Raw genomic sequence first — 17702 nt, 5'->3', positions numbered from 1 at the left:
ATCAGCCAAAAATTAGAAGCCCAAATACCACTGGAGCAGAGGCAAATTTTAGAACTAAGGCTTACATGAAGAGCTGTTTCTAAAATTTATTTGTGTGCAGCTGTGGGGCCTTGCTCTGCTGTTGATAACAAAAGCAGCACAGTACAGTGGCTTACTCAGAAAGGCGTATTTACTTATCTTGTCAAGGATGTGTTCTTTCCTTCCTGTTAGCTTCAGAATGCATTTTGAAAAACAAGATTTGGCCTCAAAGTCAAATATCAATATTGCCCTTTAGAAGCTGCAAGTATCAGTGCTATACATAGTTACGAGGACAAAGTATAACAATAAAAAAATTTAAAAAGTACTAATAGGGCTCGGCGCCTGTGGCTCAAGTGGCTAGGGTGCCAGCCACATACACCTAAGGTGGCGGGTTCGAATCCCCAGCCTGGCCCGCCAAACAACAATGATGGCTGCAACCAAAAAATGGCCAGGTGTTGTGGCGGGTGCCTGTAGTCCCAGCTACTTGGGAGGTTGAGGCAGGAGACTCACTTGAGCCTAGGAGTTGGAGGTTGCTGTGAGCTGTGATGCCATGGCACTCTACCCAGGGGGATAGCTTGAGGCTCTGTCTAAAAAAAAAAAAAAAAGTACTAATAGGAAAATTCCTTGCTTTGCTTCTCAGAATATGAAGACATATGAGTATAGGTCTTTTCTTTTTCCAATAAGGTTTATTTAGACTATATAGTGAAAGTAGGGGGCGGTGCCTGTGGTTCAGAGGAGTAGGGCACTGGCCTCATGTGCCAGAGGTGGTGGGTTCAAACCCAGCCCTGGCCAAAAAAAAAAACTGCAAAAAAAAAATTAAATAAATAAATAAATAAAAATAAAAGTGGGAACTGCCTGGAAATCAGTGAAATATAAAAAGCATAATGTGAAACTGGAAAAAAAAAATCCACTCTTCCCATCTTTGGACCCTTATTGAGGGAATGAAACAAAGACAGACATTTTTGCTCTTTTTCAGACATCACCAGTGTTCACTAAATGTAAGTGCTTAGTCTCTCTTGCAGTTGGGAGATAATGAAGACATCGTGGTAGGGTGTGGAGATGGATTTGATAGATGCAGTGAGGTTAGAAAAAGCGGTCTGTAGCATGTGGTATTGACCGGACTCATTTTTCTGGAGTGATACCATAGAATTGAATCTCAAGGTTAAATGGTGACATGTTCTCAGAGTTACCGTTGGTAATGACCATGAACATAGCTGCTGATGGAGCTGTGAAAATGAGAACGGGGACTCACCCTTCCTTCCAGTAGCTATTTGAGGATCTGCCTGGCCTCAGACCATAGCTGGTAATGGCTGAGGCCTGTGGCAGGTGTTCTGACTTTGGAGCTGAGAACCTGGTCTTCCCAGGGCCCCACCTGAGGAGTAAGGCTGCTGTGCTGAGGTGAGAGTAGCTGAGATAGAAAGCTGGTGGTTGTAAATAAGGAATTTGGGTACGTGAAGTGAGAGCCACGAGGATGATGGTGGTGATGATGATGATGATGGTGATGGTGATGGTGATAGGTAGTTAACTTTCACTGAGTGCTGCTTATTGACAAGCACACACCCTACCTCAGTTGACTTCAGTTGCCACCGAGACCTCATTTTGAAACTGATGGTCAGAGAAGTTAATTCCCTACCTTTGAACCAAAGTGGTTATTTTCGGAAGGAGTTTTGCAGTTGTTCTGGGAAAAGAATAATTCGAATGGTTGCTTCTATTAATTGAATAGGGACAAAATGCCAGGCACCTTATCCTTACCTACTTATCAGTCCACACCACAGTTCCATACAGTCCGTGCTTTTATTAGGCCTCTTTCACAGCCAGGGGGAAATGAGACAGGGAGGTGAGGTAAATTGCCTAAATTAAGTAACTTGCTCTTTTATTAGAGCTAATAATGTGGTGGTGCCAGGATGTGAATTCAGGATTTTATTACTTCCTGGAGGATGGGTACAGGGTACTCTGATGAAAAATCAGAATTCTTATGGTAAGGGGTTATACGAGTTCTTGGGTAAATAGTAGAACAAAAGAGAGAAATATTGGGAAGCCTTGGGGGTGGGTATGGCCAGATGAGGGTTGTCATTGCGGGAGGTGAGGGCAGAGGGATATGATGGCAGCAGGGAACCTCAGCCTCAGACGCAGAGCATGGGGCCGGGGAGACATGTTCCAACAACACCATCTTGACGAACCCACCAGCCTCTCGGAGAACTTTCTTTCTAGATTTAATAACAAGAGTGTTGGAATGATCAGTTCTAAAATTCCTAAAAGTTTGAGAAAGTTGGAGCAGCCAATTTAACCAGATTTAATCAACATCATTTCTAATAGCTACAACAATCATGACTGTGAGATCTAGAAGACCCCAAAGTATCTTCTGAATCTAAAATAAAAAAAAAATGATTTATTTAGATCACTGACTTCCTTGGAACCATTTTCTGTGACGCGCTGATTTTGTAGGACTATAGAAAATTGTGAACATCTTGGTTGTAAGACCTCGGATTTGTTTCTTATTTTCTGTTTCTTAGTTTCCTTATTTCCATGAAGGGATAGTAACAGTATTTACTTATTGCATAGTTTTGTTGTAAGGATTAAGGGTAGCAATATTTTGGCTCTTAATATTCTCAAAAGACACCTTACACAATTTTTTCCACTCATAGATCTAAATCTGGACCTTAAAGCATTCTTTTCTGGATATCTTTTATTTGTGCATTGGAAGGGATTTTTGTAATCACAGTCATTTTGGTCCCTTGTACATAATCTCCATATAGAAGCCAACCTAAAGAACAGTTACACCACCCTGAGATACTAGGGAGATTTGAGATCAGGAGTGTTCAGCTTGTGGCAGGCCTGCAGGCCACGTGCTGATTTTGTGAAGACTTTTTGCTTATCTGCGCTGTCTGGTATCATGAAACATATTCACAGACCTTTTTTCTTTTGCTAATCAGCTTTCATTGTCAGGGTTTGTATATTTACTGTGTGATACAAGATCACTTTTAATGTTTTCAATGTGCAGCAGAGAAAAAAAAAGATTGGACACCCCTGCTCTAGATACATTCACTAGTGAAGGTTGGTCTTTAAGATCACTGGTCCCCAACATTCACACTCTGCTACAGCTGCTAAGTCGTAAATTATGTGTGTATAAAACATATGGTATTGTGTATAATGTGTAATACATATATATGTGCATGTTGTAAATTATGGAGTCATTAATTTTTGCATCTACTTGGGAAATTTGAAATCAATTATGTTAAATCTGGTAAACAGAACATAGAAAGCATTTTAATACGAGTACCACAAAATTGCCATGCCAATTTTAGTTTTTAGTATTTTAACTGGCAGTTAGAACTGAATGGATTGTAAGAAATACATGGACTGTATTATCATCAAGATGTGGGGGGCTCCTGAGTCTGAATTATTGAACTCAAAGCCCATTGTTCTCTCTGTCCCTGTGTCATGCATAAATGTGTACCTAACATGGCCAGTAATGGTACTCTTATTAACCCTCTGAAGTCTAACTGATGACTTTATTTCTTGTTTTATAAAGACTCTTTTTTGCGTTCGATCATAGATTATTTCTCTCAATGTACTTGAGAGTTTTGGAACCATGGGAAATGTGTTGAAAAGATTTTGTGCAATCTAGGTTAGCTCCTCTATTGAAAAGCAATGGCCGTCTCTCTATGACTAGAATAGTTCTTACAGTAGGCTCACTTTTGTTTTGGAGCAGAGCGGTCCCTTCGTTATGGGATACATGAATGAAAGGAAAGAGCCTTTTTATAAGGTACTTTTCTCTGGAGAAGTCTCAGGAAGAATTACTTTGTGGCACATCCCAGATGTTCCGGTATCCAAGTTTGATGGTTCTCCTAGAGGTAAGATAGTTTCCCTTTCCAATCCCATGGCTTCTGAGAACTAATCAGTCATTAACTCAGTGTTTTTCTAACTTACATGGGGCTATGAACAATACAGATTTTCTCTTGTACTGCTACGTATTTAGATGCAAACGTAAAAGTAGGTACAAATGGGAAGCTTATAGATCTTACACAACAATACAATCAATGTAATTCAAATTAATATCAATTAAACAGAACAAGGGACGGATGCTGGCAGTATGGATGTGGAATAGGCTGTTATATGATATTCATATTTTTGAGAGGAGGGTGCCTTGATGTTATTTGTCACAACTATGATGAGTTGATAAACCTGATTTTCTTTTTTTGTGTGTTTTCCATTTAGAAATACCAATAACTACCACCTGGACTCTTCAAGATAATTTCGATAAGCATCAGACAATGTCACAAAGTATTATTGACCATTTCTCTGGGCTTAGAGATGGGGCCGGAACTGCTGTAGTCACTTCATCAGAGTATGTCCCGAGTCTTGATAAACTAATATGTGGCTGTGAAGATGGGACAATTATCATTACACAGGCCTTGAATGCTGTGAAAGCAGGACTTCTAGAAGGCGATTCTTTATTAAAAGGTCATTGAATTTTCTTTGACCCAATTTATTTAATTTAGCCAAGTGGCAATTTTGACAAGCTGCCCTAAAGAAGATTCAGAGGCCCAAAGATTGTACTGGCTTTTGCTGATAAATTTGTACATTTTTTTTTAACATTAAAGTAAAAGAGTATGGTTTATAAAAAGAAAAGAAAACTCAACAGCAGGTTTTACAATGAGAAACAAGTTTCTCTCTTTACTTGATTTTCCAATTACCTTCACCAAAGTCAACTGTTAGTAGTGGTTTCTTTACAGCCTTCTTGAAATTTTCTGTGTATATACAAGCACATAGCAGCATAGCAGTAGGCAGTCTTTTAACTATATTGCACAAATAGAAGCACACTGTACACACTTTACTAAAATGTCCTTAAACAAATTTTTTTTTTTTTTTTTTGCAGTTTTTGGCTGGGGCTGGATTTGAACCCGCCACCTCCGGCATATGGGGCCGGTGCCCTACTCCTTTGAGCCACAGGTGCCGCCCTAACAAATTGTAATAAAATATTTTGGAAATCATTCTTTATGAACTCATTTGAAATGATGAATAATAATTAAATTTTATTTTTGAAATCTCTACTATAATAGGTATGTAATTTTTCTAGTCTTTAGTCACTATGGGCAATGCAGAATTGATGATTTTTATACATACATATGTAGGTAGATGTGGGTACAGCTGTAGTATTAATTCTAAGGAGGAGAATTACTAAATTAACATTTGTGTTTTTAATTTTGAAAATGTATCAAAAGTCTCCTATAAAGAACTTTCATCAATAACATTTCTAATAATAGCTTATGAAAATGCCTTTTCTTTCTTTTTTTTTTTTAAATTAAATCATATGAAAATGCCTTTTCTCCCAAAATTTTGCCCACTTTTTTTTTTTTTTTTTTGAGCCGGAGTTTCACTTAGTTGCCCCAGGCTATAGGGCTGTGGCTTTAGCCTATCTCACAGCAACCTCAAACTGCTGGGCTCAAGCAATCCTCCTGCCCCAGCCTCCACAGTAGCTGGGACTATGGGTGACCACCACACCTCACTAATTTTTCTATTTTTAGAAGAGACAGAGTCTTGCTCTTGCTTAGGCTGGTCTTGAACTCCTGAGCTCCAGCAATTCTCCTGCCTCAGCCTCCCAGAGTACAAAGATTAAAAATGTGAGCCGTTATACTCTGCCTATTGCTATTTTTAAATATTTGACAACCAGGAGATAAACGGTATCTTCCTGTCTTAAGTTTTGTTTCTTTGTTATTGAAGAACCAATAAGTGTATTCTTATACATCTTTGTGCATTACAACAACAAATAAAGACCGTTATGCAGTAAAATTGCCTTGTGTGAGGGAATAGGAGTAATTGGATTTTAGGATTTGTGGAAAAAATTTGTATACCATTTTTAAAAATTATATCAGGGCCATTCATATTAGAAAGTAAGGTCCTTAAGAGTAAAAACTAAAATATCATTTTTAAAAAAAATATCTTCAATTACTATTGTTCTTAGCTGACCTTGGCTACTTAATAATAAGTCACTGGCTTGTGCTTCAGTGAGCAAATGGCAATGAACTGAGGAGAGATGCTGGTGTATAGACAAGTGACCGCTGTTAAAAGTTTGCTAAAATTTGGGTGGTGCCTGTGGCTCAAAGGAGTAGGGCACCGGCCCCCTATGTCGGAGGTGGCAGGTTCAACCCCAGCCCCAGCCAAAAACTGGAAAAAAAAAGTTTGCTAAAACTAAGACATAGCAGTTTTAATCTAGGATGGTTTTTCCTAATATCCACAAAACACACAGGTAAATACATTTGACTTGTAGCATGACAGTTAACATGTCTACAATTTGTTAGGAGATAGTGAGGCTGTGTCTGATTATATTTTAGACATATCTAATGTCTAATAATGATTCTTTGGGATTTAATTTCAGTTTGAATAAAGAGGGTTTGTGGTTTATGGTCCTCTCTGCTTCAGGAGAGTGTAGCTAATAATGAAGGAAGAAGTAGTGTGGTAAGTGGAAAAAGTAACCCACTAAGACAGAAACGTGCCAGGAGTGCTGTATTTTAATACAGCCGCCATTGGAGGTAGCTGTGGGCCTGGCAAGGGCCAAACAGAGTGGTAAGAAACACAGGCATGCTCATGTTTATTCCACATAATAATTGTAGCTGAAGTTATATTATCCCAGATTTTCAGATGCAGCATCTGTGGTTTAAAGGGAAAAGGAAGCTTGTCCATGGTGACACACTTAGTAAGTGATCGACTCAGGGAAACAAAAACAGACCTGTTTTACAGCAAAGCTATCTTCCTGGACATTATCCCTTGCCTTTCCACAGCTGGGTGCTTTACCTCCCTGAACGTCAGGTGCTTTACCTGTAAAGCAATGAGACAGAGCTAGGTCATCTCTAACATTTTCCAAAGCAAAACTATCTATTGAAACTGCTTTCTTGTATATTGGACGTAGTGAGACTAATGTAAAGAACATCAGTGATATTCTGAACTTATTTTGTGAAGGCAAAATGTATGAATTGTTCGTGCTTTTAGAACAGTGTTTATTATTTCACGGCACTGGAATTGCTAACTGACTAATGTCCTTTAGAATTAACAGGCTTTGAGTAACCTACTGTGCTTCCTCAAAAGCATGATCTGTCTTCTGATGAGGCCCTTGCCTTCTGAGATGGGCTAAAGGTCATTCGTTCATTTTCTTAGCCAAGCTCCCATATGCAATTTCTTCACGTTAAATATTTCTAAAAGAAAATCTCAGAACTATTTCCTGAATAACGTTTGTATGATTTGGTATTTGGTTGTTTTACAGATTCCTCCCCCCACAAAGTTCTTAAAGGACATCACCAAAGTGTTACTTCACTACTTTACCCACATGGTCTCTCTTCAAAATTAGACCAAAGTTGGATGGTGTCTGGGGATCAAGACTCGTGTGTTATCTGGTGGGATATCTTTACTGAAGAAATTCTGCATAAATTCTTTTTGGAAGCTGGTCCAGTGACAAGTCTTTTGATGTCACCAGAGAAGTTCAGAGTAAGTTAAGACAAAAATTTAGAAGTTATATAATGTAACTGGAACACAGTGAAATGTGAAAAAATAATCCATAGTCACCCAGGAAAGGAAAAAATAAATTATATGTGCCCATAATACAACTGGAAGATATATCTCTCTACCTATACAGGTGTCCATCAAGTTCATGTGCAATTTAAAATAGTTTAACAAAGTAAATTGCACACGAACTTGATGGACACCCTGTATATTTATCTTTCTATATTTTTATATGAATTATATATATGTGTGTGTGTATATATATATATATTTTTTTTTTTTTGGCTGGGGCCAGGTTTGAACCCACCACCTTTGGTATATGGGGCCGGCACCCTACTTCTTGAGCCACAGGTGCCACCCCGAATTATATTTTTATTATAACATATTTTTGCTCTTCAAGTACTTATACTTTTTTATTTTTTCCCCTAGTTATATATCTTCACTTTTAATAGAGTTCTAAAAAACAAAAGCAATACATACTCAATGCAAAAACGATATAGGAATCTATAAATTAAAAATTAAATTTTGTCTTTAGTTATTTCTGCTTATAATAATATCGATAGTTACATTTCCTTTTCTTAAACAAATTTTTATTTGGTCATTTATTTATTTACTTAACAAATAATGAGTTTAGGAATCTATGAGTATGTACTTTGGCCTCAGAGAAATAAAATAGCTTTAGGTATAATTTTCTCATGAAATATAAACTTCAATTCAGTCTTTGTTCAAATACGAACAACTGATTTTTGAGTTTTCTTCTAAATAAAAGCATATAGTTGTGCACGTAACATGATTTTGTAAATTAGTTTGTCTATTGGCTTGTAGAAATATTTTTCAATAATGTTATTAAACATCAGCTCTAAATTAAACTTGCAGAAAATTTACAGTAAGACATAATGAAAACAATATTTTAGCGACACAGATGATTAAACAAAACATGAAACAAAAGTTTTTTTATTATTTTTTTAAAGCTTCCATTTGGTGATTTGGGTTACCTTGATAAGCCTTTTATTCCTGAGATTTTTCATCCCTTAATTTTTCCAATCATTTTTTTTTTTTCCAGCTCTAGGACAGCAGTCTAAGTCAGTTTCTCTCCTGACCCTGTTTACTCCTGCCAGTCAGAGATGATTTAACTCTGAGGGTCAGGACTCAGTCAACCCAAGTCCAATTAAAAGGGAGTTTGTTGAAAGGGTATAGAGGCAATTTTTCAGCCAGGGCTCAGCAGAGCATGAGTTCTGAAACCAAGGTCCCTCCCTCTAAATAGTGTGTTTTGCTGTGATTACTGCCTTCTCTTGTTTCTTCTTATGAATTCTATTAGCCTCATAATTTTAAAGGCCTAGGATTCTGATTGGCCCATGGTGAGTCACTAGTGCTTGAGTACTCCTGGCCACAAGGGTGTGTCACGTGGGGTGTGTGTATGTAAGTTTCCCCAGGCACTTTGGTCTGCCTGTTGTCAGAGCTGTGGGATGAGCAGGTTCTCCCAGATGTAGGGTGCTTGGGGAGGAATGATGTCTGATCCACACAGGAAATCTGGGCTCCACATCTCTCACTCCTGCCCTTCTGTGATTGTCTACTTAAAAAGAATTGTCACACTTATGGTGCATAATGCAAGGGTACATGACGGATCTATCAGTATAGAATATAAATGTCTTAATTAAGTAAACAAGATGAGGTATATATTAACCTGTGTGATGTAAGCGTTCCTAATTCTATATGAAATCAGCACATTGTACCCCATAAATGCATTAATGTATACATATTCTATGTGTTTATGATTTAATAAAAAACAAAATAAAATAAAATAAAAAAGAATTGGCAGAGAAAACAGGTACCCCATCCCTCCCCTACCCAGAGGTTAATGATTAATATGAAGAGTCTCAAGGGATCTCAGCTTATGCTCTGTCCACAAAAGCTAAACTTCTGGCTAGTTGATTAGCATCTAGCTCGGATGGTCATTGTCCTACACTGTGTTCAAGGTAACCACATGCTGACATTTTAAAAAGCGTCTCAAGGACCGTTTGTCCTGTGAGCTTATTTTTGGGCCTTGTGTCTTTGAGGCTGAACGTTCAGTGGCACTGTCCAGCGCTTCCCGCTTTTAGACTGTGTCTACACTGAGTTTCCTGTTTGGATCACAATCTGTATAGCTGGGAACGGCACCAAATCACATTTGGAGGCTTTAAGTGGAAAATATCAGCTCACGATACCCTTGGGCCTAAGTTGTGTCTACAAATAGCTTCTTTTTGTGATGGCAAATTAGTTCTGGGGTTTATTTTACTCGGCATTATTTCTGAGGTCTGCCTCCCTGCCTGAATTTGCTGAGCGACGGTCAAGTCCTTCATTTATCTGATGAGTAGATCTGCCCTGGAATTCTCCTTTTCACTGGCAACTCTTGACCTTCCTGATAAAGCGTGGAGTTTAAACTTGGTGTTCAAAGCGCCTCTGTAGGGTGTTATGCGGTGAAGATACCCAAGAAAGCAAAAATGTCCTTTAGCAAAGGAGGCTTTAACAAAACTTTTTATGTTCCCGGGGGAAGGAATCTGATTTAATCATAAAGAAAGCATTTGACTATTTCCTTATACAAGCATGTTGTTTTTTTTCTCAGCTAAGGGGCGATCAAATCATTTGCTGTGTGTGCAGTGACCACTCTGTGGCTCTCCTTCACCTTGAGGGGAAGAGGTGTCTCCTGCGGGCCCGGAAGCACCTTTTCCCTGTAAGGATGATAAAATGGCACCCCGTTGAGAATTTTTTAATCGTTGGCTGTGCAGATGACTCTGTCTACATCTGGGAAATTGAAACAGGTAAATTGAAAATTGTACTCCCTTTTGTCCTTTATGTATTTCTGATATTACCAGCAGCTGGCCAGACGGCAAGATTTGGAGAAGACACAGTGACGACCTCGCTTGTTTTAACCTTTGGTTGGGTTGCATTTGCAGGGTGGAAAATAAAACACAATGCCCTAAGTCAGATCCTGCCCAACTGATGATTAGCTGACAGGGCAGTGCGCAGGAATGAGCCGGATATTTCTGGAAGCTATAAATAAAAACATAAGTTATCTACTTTAATTATTAACAAGAGAGAAATTTAGTGTCCTGCTGGTCTCAAATTATCATTAAATTCTGCCTTCTTCAGCATACTCACCATCTCAGCAACATTGTGAGCTAATTGATGATCCGTAATAATGGAATATAATTAATTATAAAACTCCAAGAAGTTGAGTCAGGGAAACTGAAAAACCGAGTGGTCCGATTGAACTTTCCTAGCACAGAGAACGCCCAGTTTGAACTGTGAGATTTTTGAAAAAAGTTTTTATTACACAGCTAAACATTGAGACGAACACATTTCAGAAAATGGTGGGAACACATCAACTAAGGTGAGGTAATTAATGAACGTGAGTCAGGGGAGTTCACTTGAGAGTACATTTCACTGAAACCGTTGCATGATTTTTATTGATTAATCAGTGGTGGTTTTATGTTGGGTGTTATTAACAGACCGGATAGTTTATAATATCATAGTTTAGAGCCATACTTCACCAAAATAATTGCTATTTTCTTTACATTTGACTGTCCCGTGTTAATGACGATGACTAATGCACTGGCATGAGAGCCAGCAACATAATACTAAGTTACATTTGTACCTTTTTTATAGCTTTGATGAGCTTTCCTGTTCATTTTCCCATTAGATTCTCACAACTTCTGGGGTAAGTAGGAGCTGTATTATTCACTGTTGCATTGGTGAGGAACTTGCAGATTGCATACACAAATGCTCAAGATTACCCAGCTAGTAAGTGGTGAACCAGTTGGAGGGTTCTGTGTGTTCTTTGCACAATACGCGCAAAATTCAGAGAGTTTTATGATTCTTAGGTAACTTACTGATCTAAGTGGTAATTTAGTATAATGAATAAAATAGGCTCCAAGACCTGGGCCTGCCTCCGGGGCTTGGGAATCAAGAGCTATATGACCTTGGAGAAATTGGACAAATGACTTGGCCATTTTGCTTTTAAATTCCTCATCTGTGAAATGGGAATGATAATATTTAACTTTGTCCCTGGAGTACAGCCACTAATACCTACTCTGCTCACAAACAGTGCCTGTGGGTGGTAAGCCCTTAGTGATAGTTCAGTAGTATTTTGATTATTAAAAAGTACAGCAAAATCTTGACTTTGATTTGTGAAATCTGAACCTGTAAAACACGTGCACTTATCGACGTGTATAATCGTATTTTCCCTGTGAACACTTGGTAACTGAAAATATTTGTCAGAGCAAGGAGAAACCAACAAGAATGAAGAACTATCTGGACATTCACAAGCAATCACAGTCCCCCGCCCCAGCAGGATACCTTCAGGCCATGCAGCTCTTTATTGATGTCTTTTTAGATGTGTGGGATGTGAAGCAGGAAAGCCAAACCCTATTTATTCCTATTTTTTATTTTTATTTATTTATTATTCTTTTATGAGACGGAGCCTCAAGCTATCCCCCTGGGTAGAGTGCCATGGCATCATGCTCACAGCAACCTCCAACTCCTGGGTTCAAGCGAGTCTCCTGCCTCAGCCTCCCAAGTAGCTGGGACTACAGGTGCCCACCACAACGCCTGGCCATTTTTGGTTGCAGCCATCATTGTTGTTTGGCAGGCCTGGGCTGGGGATTCGAACCCGCCACCTTAGGTGTATGTGGCTGGTATTTTTTTTTTAAGGAATTTTTTATTCTAGTCAACTTAATTACGTCCAATTTCTTTTATAATTTTTTTACGAACCTCATCATGACTTTTATACACCATTTATGACATGTCTTTTTAGTTTTTTATATATATTTTTTATGATTCTTTTTTTTTAATTGTTGGGGATTCATTGAGGGTATAAGAAACCAGGTTTCACTGATTGTATTTGTTAGGTAAAGTCCCTCTTACAATAGTGTCTTGCCCCCAAACGGTGTGGCACCCAGGAAGAGCCCACCTTCCCTCTCTCTGCTCTTCCTTCCTATTTTTTATTTGAATTTTATCTCTTTTTATATCCCCAAACATGGACTCAAGTGTTGCAAAACATGTGAAAAATAAACATAGAGAAAATCAAATAATCCTATCCCACCACCTTAAGATAAGTATTATTAATATTTTGATCTGCTTTCAGATCTCTTTTCACATCAATAAATGGATATCTGTACTGTCTTTCAGTCATGGTAATGGCAGGACACTGAATTCAACCCATATGTGTTAAATTTAAGAGCATTTAATGGAAGGATTATTCATGGGAGTGTGGGTAGGGATTAGAAATGGATGATGAGGTCCCACCAGCCCACCACTCCCAGCACCCAGACACTGCAGGATCAGGAGGCTCTTACCATGGAACAAGAGAAGAAAACAGTGTTATGGGAACCCCATGAGAGCTGAAGCCGACCGAGGAAGCATGGTCATCCCCTGAAGTCATGGATGAGAAATAGCTCCTGCCAGGAATGGGGCACTGAAACAGAGAGAGAGTTGGAAGAAATTCTTTTCTTTCTCCTTCTGCAGTCACCTCCATTACTTTAATCCAACTGGACGTCAGAGGAGAGGGGTGTTCAGTTCTAGGCATGAGCCTCTCTGTGCCCAAAACAGGACACAGACGGGTAGGAAAGGACAGAGTGGGTTGGCATGTGAACAGCAATGAAAAGAGGAGCCCTTATGGACACACCATACTTTAATTTGAGAATCTCCTAACGTTGGTTATTTATATCATTTCCTGTAAAAAGTTCATTTTAGAATTGCCATTAAATAATATGCACGTTTAGTGCCAAAACAACCTATAGAATTTTTTTCCCCCAAATAACCCTGTTGGTTATCTATATTAATAGTTTAAAAACAACCTCAACTCGACCTAAGGTAGAACTTATAATTTGTGCTAATGCTATTAATAAATAATTGTATCAGTTAGATGCAGTAGCTCATGCCTGTAATCCTAGAACTCTGGGAGGCCAAGGCAGGTGGATTGCTTGAGCTCGTGAGTTTGAGACCAGCCTGAGCAAGAGTGAAACCCCATCTCTAAAAATAGCTGGGCGCTGTGGAGGGCACCTATAGTCCCAGGTACTCGGGAGGTTGAGGCAAGAGAATCACTTGAGCCCAAGAGTTTAAGGTTGCTGTAAATGACAGAGTGAAACTCTGTCTCAATAAAATAAAATAAAATAAAATAAAAATTGGCTCAGCGCCCATAGCATAGTGATTAGGGTGCCAGCCACATACACTGAAGTTGGCGGGTTTGAACCCAGCCCAGGCCAGCTAAAACAACAATGACAACTGCAACAAGAAAATAGCTGGGTGCTGTGGTGGGCACCTGTAGTCCCAGTTGCTTGGGAGGCTGAGGCAAGAGAATAGCTTAAGCCTAAGAGTTTGAGGTTGCTGTGAGCTGTGATGCCACAGCACTCTACCGAGGGCAACACAGTGGAACTCTGTCTCAACAACAACAAAAATATATCAGTGCTTTCACATCTGTGCTGTGCTTCTTGTCTTTTTCAAACCATTGCCCCACAGCACCATTGGAGGAAGCAGATGGCCTAATTCTTTGCATTACACTCATTCCTTTTGAGTAAGTTTATGATGTTCCTGTTAGTCTCCTGTCTGATCCTGGCTTGGCTGTGGGTTGTCTTTCATCTCTGCAATTCCAACTTTGCTTAAAATTTAGTGAGCTACTTTTTCTTTTCCAAGATGGAATTCAGCTGTTAAGATGTTTCTATCAGGTTTACTGTACTTGATTTTTATTTGATACCTTTTTTTATAAAGGTGGAAAACTCTGGGGTTAGGAGGCATTTCTGTTTTCATAAAGTTAGGAGGAAAAGAAAATACTAGCTAAAATCAAAACAGTTAGAAGAGAAGAGTTTTATGAGGGTATATAGAATGTGCCTCTTCACTGATGGGCCCTAAATGCAGATAAATGCATGAATGATGTGTGAGTGAATTAATGAGCACACTGACCCAAATGTTCTTGGCCTTAGTAGATTGCGTATAAATGAGCTAACCTTACCATTGGCTAATTGTGCGGTTCTTAGATCATGGCTGCCCAACAGCAGCAGGTGCTCAGCCTTCTGCTCCAAGTCTCTGGTTTGGTTTCTGGAGTTCACAGGCATGAGAACCTCCCCAGGGGCAGGTCTGTGTGTTTTCTACTCCAGTCAGTTTTTCTTGGGCTTTGGCCTTTCAGCTTTGCTTGTAGCTGTTTTCTCTGCAGGGTTCAAACTTAGTTGCATGTGTGAACAGAGCCATCCTTTGTTTCATTTCTCTAGCACTCTGCCTTCTCTAAACACAAGCAGGAGGAATACATTGACACGAAGGTATTTATAAGACCTTCTGGCACTGCACTGACTCTGGGGCCCATAAAGAGAAAATAGAAGGTGTCAGTGAAATAACAATTTCAGGTAAAGGGGTCTAACAAGAATTGGTAGGGGAAGGAGCTTAAAGCCAAAAGTGATTAATTCTCAACCTGCCAAAAGTCTGTCTTGATAGAAGTCTGGGGGGTGTGGGGTACAGGGTCAGTCCCTGTGCTGCCCTCTGTCCTACGGAGGACTATGTGGAGCACTGGATGTGAGGCCTCTGCAGTTTTTCACAAATTAATAGTTTATTCTCAATTGACCTATGAGTGCCTTTGGTAGAATACACAAGCGTATTCTGGAGTCACACACTTCCACGCTGATTGTATTATCTTGAAATGGGAAGGAGGGTTTCTGTGCTCGGTGGCATAGTCAGATGCATTCCAGGGTAAACCTCGGAATCACAACTGGGCGTGCTCACCTCTCAGAAGAGGCAGACAAGTGAAATGGGGAGCTGTTTGTGTAACGCTGAAGGCTCACGGTGTAGTGCCACCAGGTTGGGGGTGATGAGGGTATCCGGTTTTGCTTATTGGTTTGCCTCCTGTCCCATGATGTTTAGACCTGATTGGGGGGGAAAAATTGGAATTGTCATTTTGATTCATATTTGAGCTCCCACAGCGAATTTGGCAGTGATGACTCTGGGCAGCTGGGTCACGCTCATTGCTGGGAGACACAACAGGGATCATGTAATAGTCATTTTTTTCCTCCCCTAAAATACATCTTGGAAATAAATCTAGTTCTGAGCTAATTATTCTTTTAAGTATTGAATTGAAAATAAGTCTGAGGACTGTTCAAAGGAGTGAGTTTACATAGCAGAAAACTTATATAATGGACTTGTTAGGTGTTATTAATAAAACTGCTATTAACATGGAAGGTCTTCGTTATGGAAGGCCTCTTGGAGGGATATGCCGTGTTAGACAACTGCATCTTTTTCTGTGGTATAAGACCTTGTTTGCTTGAAAATAAAACATTTCTTGATTGGATGGGTCAGAAACACTTTTTTCTGTAGAGGGCTGGATAGTAAGTATTCTCAGCTTTGCAGACCACAGGATCTCTGTCGCAACCACTGAACTCTGCCTTTGGTGTGGGAGAGCAGCCGTAGACCATCCACAAACGGGTGTTGAGACTATGTTCCAAAAGTGGCGTTTACAAAAACAGGTAGCAGATTCCTTTTGTCCTGCAACCATCATTTATCAGGCCCCTGGAAATGATGACTGTTCTTTTTAAAGATTGTCATTTTCATAATAACTCATCCTCAAACTAGTTCATGGTTTTTAATTCATTCTATCTCATAGGCTCTGTGTAGTAAGCTGAATGGGGATGGTTGTACCCATGTTACTTGTGAGCAATTGGATCTCGTAAGGTAGAGTCTGAAGGTCCCCGGGCCAGACACGGGCCCCGCAGGGCAGGTCTCCTTCTTTCTTTCTATTCCGCTCTGGTGTGTTCTTCAGTGCTTTGAACAACAGGAACGCCTCTTGCATGTGGAGGTTAGCTTTTCCAGACTGGCAAGCAGGAGTTAGATAAGGATAGCTCTGAAAAGAAAGGATATGGCTGCTGGGAAAGCCTGCTACGAGCTCGGAAGGAGAGGGTCTCTGGCTGTCTCTCAGAGCATGGCTCTAAATTTACACAGGCTTCTAACAGCTCTGGTCATCTGATTTCTCAGATGACAGATTAGGAACAGCAAATTACAAGCAGGGAGGCTGTTAGTGGCAGGCGCTGTGATAGTAGAAGGGACAGCTGATGGGAAGGGAGGAGAGGGAAAAGCCATGTGTCATCCCAGCTCAGGGCAGCCTTTCTCGAGCTCACAGGAAGAGTCGCCAGAAGTCCAAATGCTCAGATCATTTCCCCTGATCAGGAAGTTGATCCCTGCACATGCCCTGGGCTGCTGTAAGTCCCCATCCCACGACTCACCTTGGAGAGCCGGGCTTTCTTCTTTCCGGGTCCTGAGAATATTTTTAGATATTCTATCCACAGTGGATTTCAGACCTAAGGATATCAGAGAAGCAGTTTGGGGTTTAGAGGTCAAGGGGGCTGAAGTCTGTAGATAAAACTCAGGGTCCATGTGAGTCTATTTTTGTTAATTTCTTTTACTTCCTGCTCAGGTAAAGGGGGCCATGTGACCTTGAACAGAAGGTCGCTACTGCAGCGTGGCCTGAAGACCTAGCTTCTGATTATGAGATGGTTTCTGCGGGGGGAAAAAAAAAACCACAGCGGACTTTTAAAAAAATACTTTATCAGCAGACTGCTGGAAGAAAGCCTATTCATAGGAAATAAAGGGAGTGAGGAAGAAGATAACACATTGCAGAGTTATTTTTCCTGCAGGTGTTAAATTTCCCATTTCTTAATTTATTTTCCTTATTGGAACTAGTACTCGTTAGCTAGAAAATTATTCAATCTGCAATGATGTTCTGTAAATGAAGCATTTGTTCTTTCATGGTTTCATAGTACCTATGTTAAAAATAAAATATTAAAAAAATTAAGAAGGGTCGGCGCCTGTGGCTCAAAGGAGTAGGGCGTTGAACCCCCAGAGGTGGTGGGTTCAAACCCAGCCTGGGCCAAAAAAAATTAAGACAGATGAATTTTTTCCATTAATAGCTAATAGGGAATATTTTTAGAAAATACTCACTATTGGGGTGGCGCCTGTGGCTCAGTGAGTGGGGTGCCAGCCTCATTTACCAAGGGTCGCGGGTTCAAACCCAGCCCCTGGCCGAACTGCAACAAAATAAATAGCCCAGTTACATGGGAGGCTGAGGCAAGAGGATCACCTAAGTCCAAGAGCTGAAGGTTGCTGTGAGCTGTGATGCAACAGCACTCTACTGAGGGCAACAAAGTGAGATTCTGTCTCTAAAAAAAAAAAAAAAA

At 39.9% G+C, this 17702-nt stretch overlaps 1 protein-coding gene across 1 annotated transcript in view; it reads left to right on the top strand.

Annotated features, from left to right (window-relative positions):
* Positions 1-17702, top strand: part of WDR72 (WD repeat domain 72) — a 194029-nt gene that overhangs the window by 19177 nt on the left and 157150 nt on the right. The window contains exons 9-12 of the mRNA XM_003784626.1: positions 3728-3872; positions 4237-4482; positions 7280-7500; positions 10118-10313. Coding sequence (XP_003784674.1) covers positions 3728-3872; positions 4237-4482; positions 7280-7500; positions 10118-10313 — 808 coding nt within the window. The remainder of the gene's footprint in view (positions 1-3727; positions 3873-4236; positions 4483-7279; positions 7501-10117; positions 10314-17702) is intronic.

The sequence above is a fragment of the Otolemur garnettii genome, unplaced genomic scaffold (genome assembly GCF_000181295.1).
Source record: "Otolemur garnettii isolate 467f Iridium unplaced genomic scaffold, OtoGar3 scaffold00011, whole genome shotgun sequence".
Taxonomy (NCBI): domain Eukaryota; kingdom Metazoa; phylum Chordata; class Mammalia; order Primates; family Galagidae; genus Otolemur; species Otolemur garnettii.
This window is presented reverse-complemented; position numbering and strand designations above follow the sequence as displayed.